This window comes from Diadema setosum, chromosome 9 (genome assembly GCF_964275005.1).
Source record: "Diadema setosum chromosome 9, eeDiaSeto1, whole genome shotgun sequence".
NCBI classification, from domain to species: Eukaryota; Metazoa; Echinodermata; class Echinoidea; order Diadematoida; family Diadematidae; genus Diadema; species Diadema setosum.
This window is the reverse complement of record NC_092693.1, coordinates 18,551,794-18,570,318: the sequence shown is the minus strand read 5'-3', so window position 1 is coordinate 18,570,318 and position 18,525 is coordinate 18,551,794. Positions and strand designations below refer to the sequence as shown.

The window sequence follows — 18,525 nt, the reverse complement described above, 5'->3', positions numbered from 1 at the left end:
AATCAAAGGGTCCCTGAAATACAAATGTATATTTACCTCCATTGATGCCTTTTGGTCTGTGCATAACTAAGTCCATAAATCTTTTTTCTTATTTTTTTCCTGCACCTGTTAAGCCCCATACCTATTAAAAAATAAAAAATAAAAAATCTTCCAGAGGTGGAGCTAAACATGGTGAAGAGATAATTTATGAATTCCATGCATAGACTTTGTGATAATTCTGTACAAGTTGAGAAGTCAGGAAACTTTCACGTGTCCATCTTGTCATCATGATCAGCTGGCTTTAAAAACCGAATCGTAGGAGGGCGGGGCCTCAGTTGGCGGGGGCGTGGCTGGAGTGTACTCCGGTGGGGGTGAGTCGAAGGCGGGGTTATCTACAGTTTCCGTGTTGGAACGATACGAAACCACGGTGTCGCCGCCGTGGTCCCTCTCCCTTTGTACCTGAAGACGTTGCTTCTTGCGTAGATTTTGGTAGAGAGCAAGGAGCATCATTACTGCGAGTGCTGTAATTGCTGTCAGAGTGATCAGAGCTATCTCCCAGCCGGGGATCGTAGAGGGCGTGTCTGGATCTGTGTATAAAGATACAAAGTGTAGATAGACACATTCAGATATTGAAGGACACAAAAATTATCCATGTAAACTATGTATGCATTGATATACTAGGAACAGTGAATGAACACTGTAATTAACGTAATCAATAAATAACATTCCCTTAAAACGCAAAGAAACTGTAAATTACTTAAACGCAGGTTAGTGTTATACCTGTATGGCACACAGATTTCGTTCTTGATTGTGCCATTTAAAGGGTTTATGAAAATGTAAATACATGTTGGCTTGAGTTGATTTACAGGCCTTGATCATCATTTACTTTTTATTTATTGATGGCGAAAAGGTTGGCAACGGGTCGCCGACTGGACTCCAACCTCTTTTAAATAGGACTGGTCTTTAATGATTTCTGGCCTTTAGCATGAAGATTTTCGTTCGGCAACTAGTTGCCGACTAATATTGCTGACACACAATTAAAGACTGATTGCGGTCCACTTGCCAAGTGGGCTCCTTGGTAGGGGCAAGGTACATAAGGGAAGGGGAAGATCACAGCTGAATGGCAGTGATGGCAGCCTAGTCATGACCAAGCAATATTGTGCCCATGAGACTGAGGGAAGAGAGAGCTATCTTAAAATTATTGCTGGGTTCTAAACGAGCATCAGCAACTGATAGGCGACGAATTTAATGGTCAATATAACCTGTCGCCAACCAGTTACAAATAATTCGCCATCGCAGTCATAATTCATTTATTTTTGTGTCTATTGCAAAACGTTCGCAAGATGCTCATCATACTGTGCCTGCAACCTGTCGTTTGCAATCTGCGACCAGTTGCCGATCAAAAATTTTGGAATTGGTAGCCGATTGGTTGTCGATTTTTCGCCAGCAATTTTTGATTGCTGGAGGTCGGCGACCAGTTTTACCGCGTATGTGTGATCAGGCCCTTATTCTGTAGTAATTAATGTCAATCCCAAAATGCAAAATCAGCAACCAATCAGCAACCACTTTCTAGCGGTCTTCATTAGGTTGCCGACCATTTCCCGAGCACTTGAAGACTATTTGCAAACCTTTCTGCGAGCAGACGCCTATTTATCGCACTTTTTTCCCGTTATTCATAGAATGTTCGCAAAGCGCTCTTGAATCAGTCGTCATGTGTTTTACAAATGGTCAGTAACCGGTTGGCAACCGGTAGGTACCCGGTGAGAAAACCATACCAGTCGTCGTTCAAAAAATTGCTGGTTTGGCCGCCAACTGGTTGTCGATGTACGCCAGAAATTTTTAGTTTAATACTGCAGGTCGGCGACCAGTCTTCGCGTATGTGTGACCAAAAACAGTCAATGCCTAAAACAAGTACGAAATCGGCGTATCTTGCCCATAACGCGTGTCAGCGTGCACTTGTGGGCCATTCTCAGATTAAGTGTTCAATTCCATGTGAGTAAAACCGAAAAATCAACCACAAAGTAATACATTCAAAGATGTGTTTTCGGAAACTTCAAAACCGGTCAAATACGAAACAAAAAGTGGAACATTCTAAATGATGGCCATTCACTGAGTAAAAATGAATTGAAATAGAGCATCATATATGATTTTTGATCACCAATCAGATACGTTACCGCAAATTTACATGTTGTAATGGACTCCTAACTCTGAATTAAATTTATTGTTTTGATCCAATTTCTGTTTAGGAAAAGACATCTGTCCCCCCTAGAGATATTGGGGTTTTTCAAGAGGTAAAGATGTTGTCATCCCTTGCTAATTGGTAGAAATTATTTCTGTGTGGTAGGTTGAAATATGCTTTTTGCTGAAATGAAATATAACCTTAAGATTCACTTTGTATTTTTAGCAAATTTCGCTTACAAATAAAGTTTCGAATCCCACAAATCATGCAAAGGGAACGATCCAATTTGGAATTTCACAGGAAACAAATATGAATTGCTTTCCTAGGGAAATAACTATTGAAAAACATCGAATCACCTTTGGTAACGTATCTGGTAAAATATAAGTAATAATTTTAGTTGTGTATGAATTAATAAATATCACCTGTTTAATTATTTACCTCATGAATTGATGTAAAAATGAATGATGTAAGCCCAAATTAACCATTTTAAACATTGTACGTAATATTTAAACTATCAAATGTAGTGGAAAAGAGCCCTAAATGTGAAAGCTGATTTCTTCATTCACATAATATTCTCATCTTACGTCTGAATGTATTTATCCATCTGACTATAAATATTCATTAAGTTTTGATGGATAATGCAAACAAGGTTTAAAAAATATATTTTTGCAGGCATTTAGAAGGAAGTAGGTACAGTCTCTATGAACTCGATGTGCTAAACAGTTGTTTGACCTATGGTAACGTATTTGGCTCATCCCTTTTAATGAAAATGAATAAATAATTGTTCAACTTATCAATGAATCTTGAGTAGTTCTTCATATGTTGAAAAACACTAGAATAAATATGCAACAGAACACTGAAACTTTTCTCGGAAGCGTTTCATAAACTACTTTTTACTCTTTCAAAGTTTGGTAACGTATCTGGCGTACCGTAAATGAATCTGTCGGTGAAGTTACAAAGCAATTTCTACTGAATATTCTTCATTTGAACATAACTTTAATTTTTTATGGAAGCGTCATTCTATGCAGAATTGTTTTATGAACACTTTGTTTTACATAACATTATTTGCCACCGTGGGTGCCCTGAATTATACGTAACGTATCTGTTAAATTTGAAAAGCAAAGAACTGATATGCTGAATCTTAGCTTCGTCTTGTAAAATAAACGTTCAAAGTTGTTGCATAGATTATGAAAGTGACTGGGTTTTATAGAATAGAACTTTGGAGTTTATGAGCACACAACGATTTGTTTGTAAAAAGCATTTACAATTTCTTTTCAGCATTTTGATTATGTGGTAACGCATCTGTCGGAAAACTTGGGATTAAGTTGTGAGACACTGACGCAGGAAGAAAAATCATGTGGAAGTGTTGATCTTTTCACCTCTCTGTCCTTTTGGTGTAAGAATATAATCCTGAGGTCCAACAAAACGAAGCATGTAATGTGTAGGGATGAATTTTGACCAGATTTGATCCCCAGAAAGCACAAGACCAATCAGCAAAATTCGGTCACGTATCTGGGGTAACGTATCTGTGGTAACGTATATGGTCGATCATATTATTATGAGAGCGATATCTACCAAATATTTCTCACTTGTACTAAACTTTAATGTTGAATCGATGCGTCATTCCGAGGAGTAATGTATAATATACAATTTGTCTGACATTGCAATATCTGTCGCAGTGGATGGCGTGAAAAGTATGTCACGTATCTGTCCAAATAAAAGTGTAGAAAACCGATATTTGAAACATTGTACCGTATTCTCAAAAAAGAGCTGTTGCACAAAAAATCTAAGTACTTGCAATGTATGAAGTATATCCTCAGGGTTTCATATACACAGGGTCATTGCATAGTCTTGCTATTTTCGCAATGCTGTAACACGAAAGAAACTGGTAACGTATCTGGCGGTGAACTTGGCGACAGGTTTGAAAAGGCTATAAAAAAAGAAGTCAATAAAAATTTTGGAACTTTTTGAGTATTGTGATTAGCACATATGATATGCTCATCGTTCATGAAAATAATATTTGGAAAGTGTGTTTGTGGACGGAGAGGAGCAATAAAACATAATTCTGAAATAGCCGGCGACACTGCGTTTTGGGGGTCTTAACGAAGTTTAACAGCAAAATTTTATACAAAAAGGCAGACAACCGCATTTGATCGTGTTTATTTTTAACAAATAAAGTCCTCGTGATATATTATAAACATTTAAATAGTATCTAATAGGTTTCAGGGAACTGCAAACTGTCATGGAATGTCGGCGACACCAAAATTCCGTATTTGAACGCTTTTACTGAGAATGGGCCTTGTACGTTATTGGATGTCTGTTATCGCACGCGATATGACACGTAGATTTACGCAGTCGAAATTTACATAATCCGTTAACTAGACAAACGACATTTGGTAATTTGACCGAATGAAATCTGGCAATTAAGTTGCCGATGCATCTTCTTGTAATAAAAGAGACGCCTAGCTAGTCGAGTGTCATATTTTTACCTTCTCGACCTGAACGGGGCTTCCTTCGCCTTGTTCTCGGAACATTTACGCGCTGTTGACCCGGTTGCATGCACGACAATTTGGGGGGCAATGATAACAGCAGAGACTTTTATAAGGAAAGCCATACTCTTGACTCGAGAAACTGCCCTGGGTAAATCATATTTTATCCCCATTGCAACGTGTCATTTCTGTTGAATAGGCACCTGCTCCTTGGAAGAGGCAATCGATCCCGATGTCGTATAGATGAGGACAGTCCAGTCGTAATCCCCAGGGGCTATGGCGGCACTGACCAAGAGAATCCTCGTCGCCTTCACATTCCACGTCCTTCAGCCAGACAATCCCGTGGCCCTTGGAGAACTCCGAGGATTCTAGGGTGCGGAATGAATTGAGCGGGTAATCCAGTTGTCGACACACCACCTGCAATGCAGCAGTGAGACATGATATTACTTTATAGATTTAGAGATAAAGTGGTTATGATGTACTCCCATATACAGTAACTTTTTTCATCTTATTTGTTATAAGACTTTATACCATAATAAGTCACCTTTTCTGTGGAATTACGAAATCATGTGAGGAGGATGCTTCAGTATAGCTGGATAAGCTCACTCGAACCAAAGCAGCTGGGAAAAAAAAAACGAAACAAAACTTGATAGTCCCACAGATGCTCTTAATACACCGTGGTGGAGATTATAAAAGATGGTTCCTACGATTTCTCCTTTAAGACATTAACATTTAAAATTTTATTCAAATCTTATGGTATCAGAAAATGTCTCCATTATAAATGATGCAAGTCAAACCCGCTGCATTGGTAGTATTTAGCATGATTTTATCTGGGTGTCTAGATAAAATGCGTCAACAAATCTATTCCCTTCTCCGATACGAAATATATGAAATATAAATCCGACAATCCCATCCTGTCAGATGTAAGTTCATAATCATTATTTTGTCGTTATGAGTAATTGTTCCAGTCATCGTTGTCGTCATCATCACTGTTATGAATAGACACGAAAAATAATGATCAGGATAAATGCATTGCATGTGGAAGTTCAAATTTATATGATGTTTTGTGATGTGTTTCTAACGACAGTCTTTACAAGAGGGAAACCTGGAAATCCACATCCAGATCTTACCCGAGTTTCATCCAGGCTCCAGCCTCCGGAGGAGCACACGGTACCCCACACTCCGTCATGGAACACCTCCAGTCGTCCTCGGGAGCTTGGGGTGACGCCCTCTGTAGATACAAGCCGAACATCTACGTAGCCGATCGACTCTGAAAAAATCATTACGTAAGGGCAAAACCAGTCAATAGAAAAAAAAAAAAACCGACAACAACGACAACGAGGTCAGCATATGTTTGACGAGACATAAGTGAAATATTCAAACCAAACTGACAAGTAAAAAGCAACAACAAGACCCAAACCTTTGCATGAGACACTATATTTGAGCAGGTTTCGCTGCGATCTTTGATGATGTTGTCATCAGCAGCAAGCATACATATACGTAAACGCATCTTACTTAGTATAACAAAGTAAAATTTTGCGTGGTGCGTTATTGCAGACGTAAGCTTGTAATTATTGTGTATAATCGTTCATTGATTATTGTATGCTTCATTTTCTTGGGAAATGGTGAGACAGAGAAGACAGCCTGTCAACTAATCATTTCTTACATAATTTTTGTGTGTTTGTGTATGGGAGTGTGTAAGTATTTACACCCGTGCTCTTGTTTGAGTGGCAAACGCAGAGTAAAAAAAACAACAACAAAATCCATGTAAGCCTCTCATAACTGAGGATCAAATTCATTGGGAAAGGATGGTGCTTACACACACACACACACACACACACACACACACACACACACACACATACAAATGCACACTCTGTTGAGTAATGTGTGATATGCAAGGAGGGGGAAGAAGTGGGTATATTATACCATATGATCTGCAGAGGAGTCCCACGTTGTCGTTATTACGACACGACGATCCGGCCTCGACATCCAAGGGGCAGTCGCCTACACGCAGCTCGTCCCCCGCACAGGCAAACAAGTCTGGTCCGTAAAGCCCTGGCTGACTGCTGTAGCCGAAGTACCCATTGTTGTACACTCCGATCACGGATTCGAAGCCCAGGTGGCGACACATGACGGTGGCGGTCTCCGGGTGAACGTCACAGAAGGGGGCCCACTCCCCGCCAAGGTAGATTTCGACCCGCCCCTGGGCGTAGTACTCTGAACCTTGAAACCTCAAGTCAAATTCTGAATTCGAAATTAGATCGAAGAAAAAAAGAATTAATAAACAGAGAGATATTGTCATTACCGAGGCCCAACGGTAAGATGACAAATGCCGAGGACAAGCCTGGTCGAGGAAGATTTCGACCCGCCTCTGGGCGTAGTACTCTGAGCCCTGAAGTCTCAAGTCAAACTCTTAATTGGGAATTATATCGAAGAAAAAGAAATTTAATAAAGACAGAGCATCATCATCATTACCGAGGCCCATAGATATTGCTACCATCATCATACACATACTGGTTAAGTATGTCATAAAATGTCACAAATCTTTCTCCCCCTCTCCCTCCTCGACACCCCCCCCCCTTTCTTGGCGTGGTGTTATATGTGGTTCAAAGAAAAAAAAAAGTGGTAAAATTCCAGGCCAAATTAGACGACTGCAATTGCCCTGTGAAAAGTTTACGAGGTGCCAATGGTTCAACATTAAAAAACAAACAAACCAAAAGTTAAAGCCGAAGTTGCGCTTAATTGCATCTTTATCTTTGAACATTTTGATGCGATTCACAAGCAATATAAATGTCAATAAAACTCCGGCAACTGACAAATGGAATTAGGAACAGACAGTAGACAAGTCGCGCTGCTTTACGAAACTGATGGTAAAGATAAATATTTACACGAAGTGGATGATAAGCTTACGTCAGCAAAGGTATCAAGTAAATATGAACTTGCACCTGAGGCATGTGACGTGATACATAATCATTCAAACGTGTATCAGATATTAGGCGTCTAACCGATTGGGAAAGACGAATTACTTCTACAACAGTTACATTGAAGGATAGGGATTATTATTCGCAGTGGTGAATATGTATGTGGTAGTAGTATATGACAGATTTTTGTTTTCACCAATTGTCACACTGCAAAAACATCGGTGTTAGATGTAACATCATGGGTGTTAAATCTAACACCGATTAAGTGTAAATAGGGGACAACACCCAAAAAATGAAAAGTGTTCTCCTGACACTTCGTGGTGTTAATTTGACATTGTAGCTGGTGATATTTTTGACACTGCGCTTGTGCTAATTCTTGACCCTCTTGTTGAAGTTCAAAATAAAAAATAAGAACAGTAACTAAGAGACTATTAAAAAAAAATAATTTCATATTTTGAAATGACACCCGAAGGTGTTAATCTAACACCATAAATGAGCACCGGATTAAATTTAACACCAGCTGGGTGTTTCATATTTAACACCGGACTTTTTGCAGCGAACTCTCTGTACAATGTGCTCGTAAGATCGCAATTATCTGCTGATTTACATTTTAACAAACATGTCGAATCCTACTGGTTCATTTTCCAACGTGTTTGTTAAACATATTATATCAGCAGTTGCGATCATAAACACATTTCAATTCAATTCAATTCAATTCAATCATAGTTTATTTCCAATCAACGAAAATCCAAAAAAGAAAAAAACATAGTACAAAGTATACATGTGATGAAATATTGTTCAAACGTTTGCAAAAGATTCATGTAATATATAATTATACGAGACAAGTTATAGAACAACATATAACATGTACAATATTTAGGAAAACACTGTATAAATACTTCGTGGGAGAGCGGAAAATGAATTCGATTATGGAAAATAGTGATCCACTAAAAAGCATAGCTTGTCGGACGTGGATCGCTAGACAAATAATGAGTAAATTATATACTATTCTATAACAATATACATGTAATTATTTTGAGATACACCGGTTGGGAAAAAAATATAGAATACCAATGCTAGTGCCCGGACACTGCTCACTGAACCACGTGTACCGGGAAAATATGACAAGGACAACACGTTCGTACACACATTCGATTACCCACACGTATACACTGTAAGACGCGAGACAGTACCGAGAGGAGAGAAGACGGTAACAATACAAGTCTACGAGGAACAAAAGACAGGAAAGGAAGAGGAGAGAAGAAAGAAGAGAAGTCTGCACACAGAACACGCCAAGTGCTGCGACATCAGGACAGGTGAAGGCTCAAGCATGAATCAAAACAATTTAAATTATCTAAGATTATAGGTAGAAAGTAAATATTTTCTGAGTTTGTATTTAAATGTAACAAATTTGGGGGAATCTTTTAAACTATTATCTAAGTTATTCCAAAGTCTGGGTCCGGTATAAAGAAATGTATTTTGGGCATGTGCGGTTCTCATTAGTGGAAGATGAAATTCGTCGGATCGTCGCGTGGGATAGTTATGAACATGACTATTTCGATGAAATGAATCATGGAATATTTTAGGTAAAAAGTTACTGTTGTAATTAAACATAAACTGGCCAAGTTGAAACACATACAAATCATTTACTTTTAATATTTTATGGTCAGAAAACAAAGCATCTGTATGTTCTCGGGTATGTAAATTAAAAACAATTCTAAGCGCTTTCTTTTGCAGTAAAAGAAGTTTATCAAGTAACATCTGATATGTATTACCCCAAGCAAGAATCCCGTAGTTTAAATAAGGTAGTATCAAACTAGAATAAAGAGTTAATAATGCAGATGAAGGAAGATAATATTTTAATCTATTCATTACGCCAATGTTACGTGATATAATTGTACATATGTTATCAACATGATTCCTCCATGAAAGCTTGTTATCGACGCAAACACCAAGAAATTTAAAGGAAGAAACTTCTTCTAAGGGAGTAGTATCAAATGTTATTTTGCCTGGGAGGCTATCTAAAGAATTACTAAAAAGCATAACTTTTGTTTTTTGAATATTTAATGACAATTTATTTGCGTATATCCATTGTATAACCTTTTTCAGTTCTTCATTGACTGTTCTTATTAAAATGTTTGGGTCAGGGTGAGAAAAAAAAAGGTTAGAGTCATCCGCGAATAATATGAATGATAGTTTCTCCGAGGATCTATGAAAATCATTAATATAAATAAGATGACAATAAATTGATTAAAAAAAAATAAAATCTGTCATAACAGATACATTCTTCACCAACGTTCTCGAGCAGGGATTGGCGAAATATAATGACTCGAGGGACAAAGATCATTCCAATGGAGTGCACAAGTGCCTAACTGAGAGCTATGTGTCCCTTGCTCTAATGGACACTCTAATAAATAATAAAGCATTTACTGAAGAATTGTCGAGATATAATGGAGATCTTTAAAGACCCAGTAGCGTGGGGATACTAGTACCATGAAGTGGTAAAGGCCGTGTCACACCATTCCGGGCAAGCTACGCGGGCTTGTGGCGAGGAGGTAGTTTCCAGCACGTAGAAGATTTTCAGCGGGCGAACAAGAATGTTTGCAATTTTCATTCATGCCTTGTCATACCGTACGGGGGAAGTTTTGCGGCTTGACTTGCGGGGAAACAAATTTACTCCCCGGAGCTCTCCGCAGTTGGTCCGCACCTGACAGTATCTAGCGCGTAGTTGCCCGGAGGTGCTCACGCAAGTCCGATTTAACCGCAGCAAAGTTTTAAGCATGACCAAAACTTTTTCCGGGTGAGTCGCGGGAATGTCCGTAGAGGTCCACGCAGAACGCCAGTAGGAGGCCCTTAGCGGCAGCACTTCCCAGGCAACTCCCACGCAGGTACTTCGCAGTCCCGTATGCAGCCAAGATAATGAAATTCTGTGGGATTTCAGCCATTCCATTAGAGGAATTCCTTCATTGAGTTGTCAGCCCCCACGCGACTGGTACAAAGGTCACACAGTATACTCGCAAGTATAATTTAAGTAGAACGCGTCCAGCAAGTAAGACACATGCGCTGACTCGCTCAAATCCTTTTCCGCCCTAAGGAATGTCCGGTATGCTAGAAAATCCCTACACGTAACAAATCCGAGTAGCTTGCCCGGAAAGGTGTGACAGGGCCTAAACACGGTTGCGGGTAAAAATATATGCGTGCGCACCTCCGGGCGACTACGGTTGAGATACATGCTAGGTACTGTCATGTGCGGATCATCTACGGGGACCTCCGGGTAGTCAAAAATGCTCTTTGCAAGTCGCACGCAAGGCTTGCCCGGAAAGGTGTGACACGGCCTTTAGGCTGGTCCTGCTCAGATGTATTCGAGAATACCCGTACCGAAATGTACGTAGCTTTGTCATAATTATATATCTGTGAAAGTACACACACACAGTAGAAACATCTCGACTGGAGTCGGCCGTTACCGAAAACCGTTACGCTTCGATGCACCCCCGATGGGCAGCGAATTAATCGGGCTATCCATGATACCCAGTTACAGTTCGTTATTCCGAAGGTTCGTAATTAGGAAAGTTGAATAGATATTTGTACTGATCATCCCCTTTGAAAGGATCCTGCGTGCTCCGCTGGTCATGATAGATGTGACCCCTCCCACCTGCCATGAGTACTCGACAGAACCACCCTCACCCCCGTATTCCCTACGGATTATTCAATTTTCGGAACAAAGGGCATTATTACATTTCGGATTAACGAACCTTCGAAATAACGAACCTTATTTCGTTTTCGGATTGCCGAACCTCCGGAATAACAAACCTTCGGAATGACGACCCATTTTCGGATTAACAAATCTTAGGAATAAGAAACTTGTTTTATTTTCGGAATTACAAATCTTCCGAATAATGACACAAATGCCCGGATTAACGGACTTTTTTTCATTTTCGGATTAACGAGCTTCTAAAGGTAAAGGGAATTCGGGTGTTTCAGAACAAGGAACCTAATTTCATTTTCGGATCAGCGAATCTTAAGAATAAAGAACGTCATCCAGCCATCTCCCCACGAAACCGTGACACCGTTTCATGAAAGTTGGCAGCTCTGACAATTTCATTAAAGCCCTTGGTTTTGATTGGCTGAGAAGCTCTAGTCACTGACTTTTACTGTGGTAATTGCCAGAAACTGACGACTTGTCAGGGCTGATGACAACTTTCATGAAACGGTGCCCGGGTCTTTGAAATGTCACCGCAAGAGAGTTGAGAGATCTGTCAATCTATGGATACTCGGTGGTCTCTCAACTGTCTCGGCTGTGTGGGAGGAGGGTAAAAGAATATACATGTCGTATTGTACCCGGAGGCCGTCAATGGGTGAAATATGGTAACTTTCAAGGGACATTATTACCTTTCGGTGAGGCACAAGTGACCTGGGCGAGATTTTCCGCTGAGCACGGTGTCGAGTCCGGCGAAAGTGAACATTCGTTGAGGAGGTTCTCCTGGCCCGTGCAGTCGTAGTTGCGGGTGACCATGAGGCCACTGACACTGCGCACATCAACGGCTCGTTGGCTGGATCCCTGCGAGTAACCCAGCTGGCGGCACGTTACCGCTGCCTCCGCGTCACTCCATTCCGATGTGCAGAGCAGCCACCACTCATCGTCTTGATACAGGGTCAACACCCCACTGTAGCTGTCATCCCCTCCTATCAATGTCATCTGGTCTTCGTCTCCTTGAGACAGCAATATCAGAAAAGATAGGCCAATTATGCATATAGCATTTCATTAGTATTGCCAGGAACCCACTTTATTTCAGTTATGAGACCCAATTCTGATTGGAAAAAAAATGTAGTGTAGTCTATGCAAACTCCACGAGGAAATAAGTTTAACGTCAATAAAGACACTACAACATGATTTAGCAAAAAATCGTAATTAGGCCTACACAGGATCAAAGGTATAACGATCATTATATACCATAGGTCCCATATGAAAATAGGCCTAATTACGAAAAGTATGTGTGAAATGATACTGCTGTCATCAAGGTCAAAGCATCGCTATATACACTCACTCCAACACACGACTCCAGCGTCTTCGCTGTGGCGACAGTTGTCGTTAGCAAAACCTGCGTTAGGACAATGCATAATGCTGGCCTCGTTTCCCGAGCACCCGACGTCGTCCAGAAGAATGGCGCCGGTTGCACTTCCAAACCTCGCGTTTCCCGGCGAGTCCTTGGCGCCATACATGAATCCGAGCTCACGGCAGACTACCTCGGCGTCAGTGATGTCCCAGTAGTCGTCGCAGACCGTGCCCCAAGTGCCGCCATAAAACACCTCCACACGCCCTTCGTGGGGTTTATTGCCGTCGACCAGTCGTGTCACTACAGCGGCAAGCGAAAGGTATATTTAATAGAAAATGAAGGAAACGGTGAGTGCCGGGAAATCTAACCTGCCCATTTTTACGCACACCAATCTATAACGTTTCCTAACAACACCCGAGTGGACAAGTCAGTCGCAGCCATTATAGGTCATGGATGGTATATGAACGCGCACGTGAGTGCCCAAGTTCATATGCTTATGGTATATATATATATATATATATATATATATATATAATATTATATATATATATATATATATATATATATATATATGTATATATATATACATATATATATATATATACATATAAATATCAATATATATATATATATATATATATATATATATATATACATGTTGCAAATTCACGTATTGGCTCCAATAAAACGAAGAATCAAGAAATAAACTAGTAATGCATTATTTCGCCAATAAAGAATGAGTTTATTGTAGTTAAATTTTCGATGGCCTCGCCACCGAAAATTGGTACCGTCATTCCCCGTCGAGACTCCTGAAGAAGGTGGAGGCCACAGAAAATCTGAGTACAATAAACTCATTCTTTATTGGCGAAATAATGCATTACTAGTTTATTTCTTGATTCTTCGTTATATATATATATATATATATACACTTGGTGGTTCTATCCTTCTATGAAGAGTGCTCGATATCCTCAAAGGAAGAGCTTTAGACAGAAGTATTGGAACAAGTTCACTCGGTTGCCTGATGATTGCCCCTAAATGAAGGTGGCATGAAACTCCGAGTAGCAATAAAATACGGATGAACCTGATGTCAACCGAGTGAACTTGTTCCAATACTTATATATATATATATATATATATATATATATATATATACTATGGTATTATGTCGAATGCAATATACAGTTCCAAAAGTTTACTTTTCTCAATCAAGAGTTAACTAGTTTGCAGACATCCATGCACGTGAGTGAACAATGCCATACTGAAGATAGACAGACCTATAACAAGAGTCTGTTTCTAATGTTTATCTACCTTCTGGATCACAGCGCAGCATGGCCAGCTGGTTTTGAGGGCAAGAAGAAGTGTTATCCTCCCACTTCGAGCTCGGACAATCTTCCAACCGCGTTTCACTCCCAACACAGTCGCCAACGGTAAGGAGAGAAGAGTTCCCAGTCCCATACGCGGTCCACCATGTTTGGTACCCTGCATAACCAAGCTGCTTGCAGGCAACATGGGCAGTGTCATTCGTCCAGCCGTCTGCGCACACGTCTCCCCAGAGTCCGCCGTCTCCACGAATCTCAAGCCGTCCTTCGTAAGATTCTCCAGCTATCCGCAGAGAACCTGTCATGTCATCGTACAAAATAAAACTGTATGGTTTTGACTCATCTTCTCATGTGTAGATTGTACCTGATAACTTAAGTTATATTCATGCATGATATAATCAAGGTAGGAGCAGAGGGTTTAAGAAAATAATCCCCATGCGTTGTCTCTCGCTACAGCTCGTGACCTTTTAGAAGTATGTTGCTATCATCAACCAAGATATTCTATTGCAAACCCATTAACCTAAGCGTCCATCATACCTTTCGTTGTACAGATAACTGAAGCATCCTCGTCGTGTTCACAGTTGTGTGCATTATAGCTGTTGCACTCATACAGACTCTCTTCGTCTCCATCGCACTGGACATTGTCCAACGCGATGGGTGCAGTGGTTTCACCGGGACCAAATGCGGCCGCCACGAGAGCCAGGTCCGCATCGACGTAGCCCAGCTGTCTGCAGACCACGCGGGCCTCTTCAAGGCCCCAGTAATCATCGCACACCGTCCCCCAGTCATCCCAAGACGCGTGCCTGCGCACTTCGACGCGGCCTTCAAATGGGTTGACGCTGCCACTCAAACGCACAAAACCTGAATGAATATCAAGTGGAGCAATATCAAAAATACATTCTGCGGAAGAGAGCTCGCAGTCCTGCACTGATAGGGAAAGACTTCATTACAGATCGGACGAAAGAAAAATTGGAGTGAGATGAATGGAAGCCAGGTCAAAAGATGACTACAATGATAACCAAAATCAAATCGTAATGAATCCACGATAAGTTGTGATCTCTTCTTGGGTGTAGCCCATTTACTATAGGATCCTAACCTCTGCACATTTTGAGTGCCCTGCTATCGGCATCGTCCGAGCATGTGTAATTATAATTTTCTTTAAATCCAAGTGAAGAGGACGGCAATGAACAAACCATGATAGACAGGACTTTACCTCAGGATACCTTGTTTAAATCCTTTGGCTGCTTTGAATACCGATTGGTGATACTGAATTTTAGTAATGTGAGATCTTTTTAAGAGGGTCACAATTAGCGGAATTACCCCCAAAATCTTCGGATTAATATGAACCCTGTTTTATTTCTTATTAACGAACCGCTGGGTATAATGACTTTATTTGTTTCCGAAGAACGTCAGTTCAAAATTTAGCTATTAGTTATTGTTTAAGAGGGGACTGCAAACTACAAGATCTGCTTTCTATTAGTTCCTTCCATTTCCAATTAATTTTGATTTTGCATTTTTCATAAAAGACATAACACTAATTAGATATCAATTCTTAGTAGACATATTTTCCTTGATTACAATTTCGTACTGTATTTATGTGTATTCACATGACTCATTACAAATGCATTGGAAATTGAATAGATTACATGAAATAAGATAGATGGACGAATCTAACAACGTACATCACCTAAAATCTAGATGCTCATCCAAAATAATAATAATAATAAGGTCTTATCTACCCAGGGTAGCCTCTTCAGTGTTGCCACTGCTCTACCAGTGGGCCCTGCTATTATTATTACCCTAGCGTTGCCAGGTACCCATTTATACACCTGGGTCGAGAGGGACACAGTGGGTAAAAACATCTTGTCCAAGGACGTAAGCACTGGGCGGGATTCGAACTCGGGTCCTCCGATCAGGAGTCGGGAGTCTTATCCACTATACCACAGCGCCCCCACAAAATGACTCAAAGATTTCTGACGGACTGAGAAATGGTCATGATACTATCAATTTACATAAGAGTAATTATCACAGGATCATTGCTTGATCACTTACACAACTACACATTCACAGAATGCTTCAACTTGGGTATTTGGTTGAATAACAAGGTAAATTTGTGTATCATCAACGCACATAGCATGCAGTTGTTATCTTCACAAGCAATTGATAACTGAGGAAAGAGGAATCTGGACAGAAGAAATGATAAGAGACCAACTACAGACCCCTTTATGCATGGGAAACGCCGTGTCTACCTGGGAGCGATCGAAAAGGCGCCATTACCGGTAACCATCTTGATGGCAGCCACGTATAGGTAATGTGCATCCATCTGAAGACCATTAGTTTGGCGTTGAAAATAGTGAATTGACTGCGAATGCTACAAAAATCGAAATACGAATTCGTCTTTGCCGTGTTACTGTCACTTGCATAATCCATTCTGTGACGCAAAAGGCACGTCGGACATAACATAATATCATTATTGAGAACACTGACAACTGAGGTAGGTAGGCCTACAGTACACGTATCATGATTGAGTTGAAATTCCTCCTTTTAGTAAGCTCTTTACCCCGCCCGATAGAATCCTTTGTGGTTTGTCTTTCACATTCCTGACAATAATTGACAATAATAATTCTTGACAATAATGAGTTGGAGATATTGATATTGGTATTACCGAATGTTGAATAAGCAGGCCTATACAAGGCCTTTATAGTAACCCTGTGATCGACTCAGGTCACAAAAAAATTGCGATTAACCTGTATGGATAAACAATATTGTATCACAGTACGTGTTCATGTTTCACAGGCAGACTAATTACTATTGCTTGAAAGTGTCATGGTTGCATATAAAAATCAGCAAGAAGTCTATACATTTCTGTCCAATTGGACGTGGGCAGTATGGTTAGGCCTATAAGGTTACGAGCTAATAATAGGACAAAGGAGTGTAACCACAGAGTAGGCTTACTGATTAACGTACACCATACCATTATATTCTACAGGGTCTTATGTGCTCGCTTGACTTCGGAAAACGTAAACATGGAGGCATTGAATGGATATTGCGCATCTCCTAAATTGACACAGATTTTCCATGACTATCGACCACAGAGAAATGCGTGAAAGACATATCAATACTGCTGTCACTTACCTTCTGCATTGGTCGCTGTGTTTGGCAAGGTGCACAAGAAGCATAATATGTACCATATGTAAATTCGTGGATCCAATAAATGGGAATAATCCATTTTTTTTTAACATTCAAACAAAATTATAATGCCAATCACCACATACAAAGAGGATGTCTATCCGGCGACGAAATTCCATACTGATTTTTTTGCCAGTGTGTTACACACCTATGAACAGTCGGGGAGAAATCGGAGTCGATAATCAACGGTACAACTCGGAGTAAGCCTCGGCATGTTTGCTCTATCGCGACGGGGCTCTCTTAAAACGTGCTGCGCTAACCACCATCGTTTGTACGTGCGGGGACGGATGGAATGGAAGCGGAGGTTAAATATTAACTCCTAGTGCTAATATCGCACCAAACTTAAAATAATAATGACAAAATATCTTGACTTATGCCGATTGGATGATTCTGTAACGTCATACCAGAAAATGTCATGACCTGTGCAAAGCGGAAGGTTTAATTTCATAATGCATGTCGCAAGGGTTTATTGCATCAAATCCTGAACTCAGATAGCCCTGGCTATTATGTTGATTAAGGTATCACGCGTAGCTTTCGGCTTCAAAAAACAAACAAACAAACAAACAAACACAGAAACAGAATGAATCCTGATCAAATTCTAGGCACGTCTTCAAAGTCTAGAAAAGGGTTAACAAGACGGGAAAAAACATTTTTATTATTATTCACTCTTGTGCAGGTATTAATTGTTAAATCATCACACAGGTATTCACCACTCCCTCGGTTACCTGTCCGCCGGTTAAAATAAAACCATCATTTTGAAGAGAAAATTTCTTTGTTTTGTTTCAATGATAACAACGAGTCGTACAAACATTCAACAGTGTTATCAGGCTAAGATCATGCCAATTATAAAGTAATTACCGGACTATGTACTTTGGTGCGACTGCAGTCAAGTAGTCGACTGTCGTAAATATTTGATTAACAACGTTTACTCGATATATATATTTTTTCCTGTTTTCTTTTTTTTTTCTGCTAGCAGTTTCCTGTTCTGTAATTCCGATTAGGAGATTTGCGAAGGATGATCACCTGCCTGTTCGATCAGACCAACAGTGTAACAAAGTAATAGTAGTAGCAGTAGTAGTAGTAGAAGTAGTAATAGTACAGTAGTAGTAGTAGTAGTAATAGTAGTAGTAGTAATAATAATAATAATAATAATAATAATAACTATGCCTTCTTTACCCAGGGTAGCCTCTTCAGTGTTGCCACTGCTGTACCAGATGGCCCTGCCATTATCATCACCCTATAAGCGTTGCCAGGAACCTTTATACACCTGAGTCGAGAGGGATATGGTGGGTAAAAACATCTTGTCCAAGGACCTAAGCACTGGGCGGGAATCGAACTCGGGTCCTTCAGTTGGGAGTCGGGAGTGTTATCCACTACGTCACAGTGCCACAT

At 40.2% G+C, this 18,525-nt stretch overlaps 1 protein-coding gene across 1 annotated transcript; it reads right to left on the bottom strand.

Annotated features, from left to right (window-relative positions):
• Positions 1-270: 270 nt before the first annotated feature.
• Positions 271-18,525, bottom strand: LOC140232921 (antigen WC1.1-like). Its single transcript, XM_072313032.1, has 10 exons — positions 18,471-18,525; positions 17,080-17,094; positions 14,482-14,805; positions 13,934-14,242; positions 12,617-12,925; positions 11,961-12,281; positions 6,577-6,894; positions 5,778-5,917; positions 4,851-5,064; positions 271-566 (listed from the first exon to the last, which is right to left on the bottom strand). Exons 1-10 carry the CDS (start codon positions 18,523-18,525, stop codon positions 271-273), a joined length of 2,301 nt encoding a protein of 766 aa, XP_072169133.1.